The sequence below is a fragment of the Quercus lobata genome, chromosome 7 (genome assembly GCF_001633185.2).
Source record: "Quercus lobata isolate SW786 chromosome 7, ValleyOak3.0 Primary Assembly, whole genome shotgun sequence".
NCBI lineage: Eukaryota > Viridiplantae > Streptophyta > Magnoliopsida > Fagales > Fagaceae > Quercus > Quercus lobata.
This window is the reverse complement of record NC_044910.1, coordinates 48,272,145-48,275,306: the sequence shown is the minus strand read 5'-3', so window position 1 is coordinate 48,275,306 and position 3,162 is coordinate 48,272,145. Positions and strand designations below refer to the sequence as shown.

The 3,162-nt window shown below is 33.3% G+C and overlaps 1 protein-coding gene across 1 annotated transcript; it reads right to left on the bottom strand.

The window, feature by feature from the left end:
* Positions 1–1,258: 1,258 nt before the first annotated feature.
* LOC115952232 (metallothionein-like protein type 2) lies at positions 1,259–2,740 on the bottom strand. Its single transcript, XM_031069320.1, has 3 exons — positions 2,579–2,740; positions 1,755–1,832; positions 1,259–1,651 (listed from the first exon to the last, which is right to left on the bottom strand). The coding sequence occupies exons 1-3, from the start codon at positions 2,641–2,643 to the stop codon at positions 1,558–1,560; spliced, it is 237 nt and encodes a 78-aa protein (XP_030925180.1). The 5' UTR covers positions 2,644–2,740; the 3' UTR covers positions 1,259–1,557.
* Between the last annotated feature and the right edge of the window lie 422 nt (positions 2,741–3,162).

Sequence of the window (3,162 nt, the reverse complement as noted above, 5' to 3'; positions counted from 1 at the left end):
TGTTTTTGATATTTGGTGTGTCAAATGCCAAATATTTGACATTTGACACACCTGATGAGAATGTACTTAAAAGGCCCCAATTGTAATACTGGCACACAGCCCAAGCCTTTCAATTTCCAACTCAAATTAATTAATTAGTTACCAAGTAACAAACTATCAATGCACCCCTTTCTTTTCCTTCTCAAAAAAAAAAAAATAAATAAATAAATAAATCACATCATAATAGGTAAATAACTAAAATAGTTTACTTTAACCTCATGCAGATCATTATTTATAAGAAAATTTGAACAAAAATATTTTAGAAATAAAATGTATAGGGAAAAAAAACACCAAGATGACAAAATATAATTCAATTTGTTCTAAATGAGGATCTAATGAGTTTGGGCCCAAAACAAACCCAAATGATATGATTTAGTACCCTTTTTGTTATTGTTTTTTTTTTTTTTTTTTTTTTTGGTTTTTTTTAAGAAAATGTTTTGGATCCATCCGACAAAGTAACGCTCTTGATTCTAAAAATAAATAAGAAGACAAAGTAACGCTCTTAATATCTACCCAGAGCATAATAATTGAAAGAAGGAAAATGTTTTAAAAATCCCAGTGTCCCTATTGTTCAAATAATGCTAATAACAATGTATCAATAATTGTAGTGCAAACTACAAAAAGACTTGTAATCAATATCACATCGAGCGACCAAAAAAAAAAAATATATATATATATATATATATTTTTTTGGAAGTGAATCTATGAGGTTTTTAATACTTGTACGTCCAAAAATTTAATACAAATTGAAAAAATAATAATAAAATTCTTGTTTCAAGAGGACAAACTTCGTCCATGCTTGAACCGTGTATTATGGATGGATGGATGTGCTTTGCGCCTTGTGCCAAAATTAAATCAAGTGATAAAGTCGACTTTATTTCATTATCTATCCCAACCACCCACTGACTTTATCATTACCCATCAATTTTACATTGACAATATTTATAATGTTACTGTTTCTAGTCTTGCTGACTTGCTTGCTCTCCCATTTGCGGGGGCAGAGATTTCATCTAAGAAATTCTAAAAATTTTAACAAAACATTTTAAGCTAAAAAAAAAATGTTACAATGATAAATTCAGATGAAAACTAATAATCGTGACGTGGATAAACATTACCCATTGACCCTAGACTCGGAAGCTTATAGGTAACAGTGTGAAGAGTCTATCATCCATCCACATTGAAAGAAAGAAACAGAAGGACCGTAAATTTCTCAAACTAAAAGAAAAGGAGTTTCCATTGGCAAATTAAAACCCTCACTCTTCCCACATAAATATTAGTCCATTACAGCAGAGACTCCCATCATACAAAACTTACTAAACACCAAGCAACCATGGTTTGCAGAGACAATCATGGCTACTTTATTATAATACGAGTTCCAAAAGGAGTTCTCAGAGAAACACGTTATAAGTCATAAGTCACGAAACACAGCACACAAACACATATATAACATAACTACATCCTCTATTTATTAGCTTCCAAAGACAAGGTCGTCTCTGCTTCAAAGGCTAAGGATCTCTCTCATTTACAATTGCAAGGGTCACAGGTGCAGTTGGATCCGCACTTGCAGCCTCCATTCTCAGCTCCTACGCCCATCTCAGATCCCTCAAAGTGTCTGCATAATCCAAATTTATCACAACAACATTAGGATTTCCTTAGTCCATAATATTAAAAAATTAGAGTACAAAAGCATAATTATGCAACAAAATAATACATACGTCTTCTGGGGAGCAACACCAACAATAAGGGTCTCGGTGGTGGTCTTCTCTGAGCTCAGGTCAGGGAACATCTTGCATCTGCACCATCATTATTCCAAAATTTCATAAATATTCCATAACTTCACAGATGTTCAAGAGATAAATAATTACAGAACAAAAGTTTGATCCAAGTTATATATAATCTTTTGATGGTGGAAACAACAAAACATATAAAGAAATCAAGGGTTGGTTCCTAATTTATATCATACTCAAGAACCCATCAGATCACTTTAGTAAAAAGTAAAAACCCTTTCCATTTTTCCTCTCTAAAAAAAAACACCCTTCACTGGCATGGATTATGAAGGTAAAAAGCCCCCTCAAAGAAAAGTACAATATTCCACAACAAGACCATAAGACAACTTTCAACTTTGTGAGTTTTTTATCTTAAAATTCTGGAGAATTGAAATCACTCATACAAAGTGATCAACTTTTTTTTTTTTTTTAGTATTACAAGAAAGTTGTGTCACCCTTTCCTCAAATTATTTCAAATTGTTCAGTTTAAAAAAAAAAAATTCTGATAATTAGGAATCAAGTCGGTCAATTTAAAAAAATTTACCGTAATTAGGAATCAAATTGGTCAATTTTTTGAAAAGTTATAAACCTGACTCGTATTCCTTTCGCAATTAAAAGTCAAACTTTTCTATCGTTTAACATCAAAAAAAAAAAAAAAAAGGTTATAAACTGGAATAAAAAAAAAAAAATCATTAAATTTCTACAACAGCTAGAAGAAGACAGACATGATGAAAATTTCCCGAAAGCTTAAACAAGTTAAAGAAGATTATTACCCTCCACAGCCGCTGCCGCACTTGCAGCCAGTTCCGCAGCCACAGTTTCCTCCGCAGCAAGACATCTTTCAAAAGCTAATGACTGATGCAAAAGAAGGATTGGGATATTTTGAGAGAGAGAGAGCTGGAAAGATCAAACTGTGTTGAACGAGTTTTCATAGATGTTCCATGACCTCCATTTATAACGTGGTTGAGGAGAGAGAGTGTTAGATCTCCACCGTCCACGTGACTCAATCCTATTTCGTGGTTATCCATGCATATGGCTCCAAAATACCAAACTCTTTAATTAGCTTCCTTCCAGTTTTTGGGCCTTTCTCGTGTGTTCTTAAGTGTACGTTTTTTCTATGCTTCTCGGGCTTGATTAACGGCTCTCATTTATAGACCCGCTACTTTTACTCCCGCCTTCACAACACATTACATTACATAAGCAAAATATGGCAAAAGTATTGAAAAAAAATTGTGATTTTAACATTTGTCCATTGTAGTTTGTAGTGTGATGCGTGCAATGCTATCTCTCACCTCCTGCTTTATCACCGTGGGGTCCACACAAACCGACCATTTGGCACTTTAACTAGTCTAACGTG

What these genes read in the sequence shown, in the direction of transcription:
- LOC115952232 (XM_031069320.1), bottom strand. Translation starts at nt 2,643, where the DNA reads ATGTCTTGCTGCGGAGGAAACTGTGGCTGCGGAACTGGCTGCAAGTGC. An exon ending in TGCGGCAGCGGCTGTGGAGG is followed by an intron (nt 1,833 to 2,578) that starts GTAATAATCTTC and finishes ATGATGGTGCAG; the next exon opens with ATGCAAGATGTTCCCTGACC. An exon ending in GGTGTTGCTCCCCAGAAGAC is followed by an intron (nt 1,652 to 1,754) that starts GTATGTATTATT and finishes TGGATTATGCAG; the next exon opens with ACACTTTGAGGGATCTGAGA.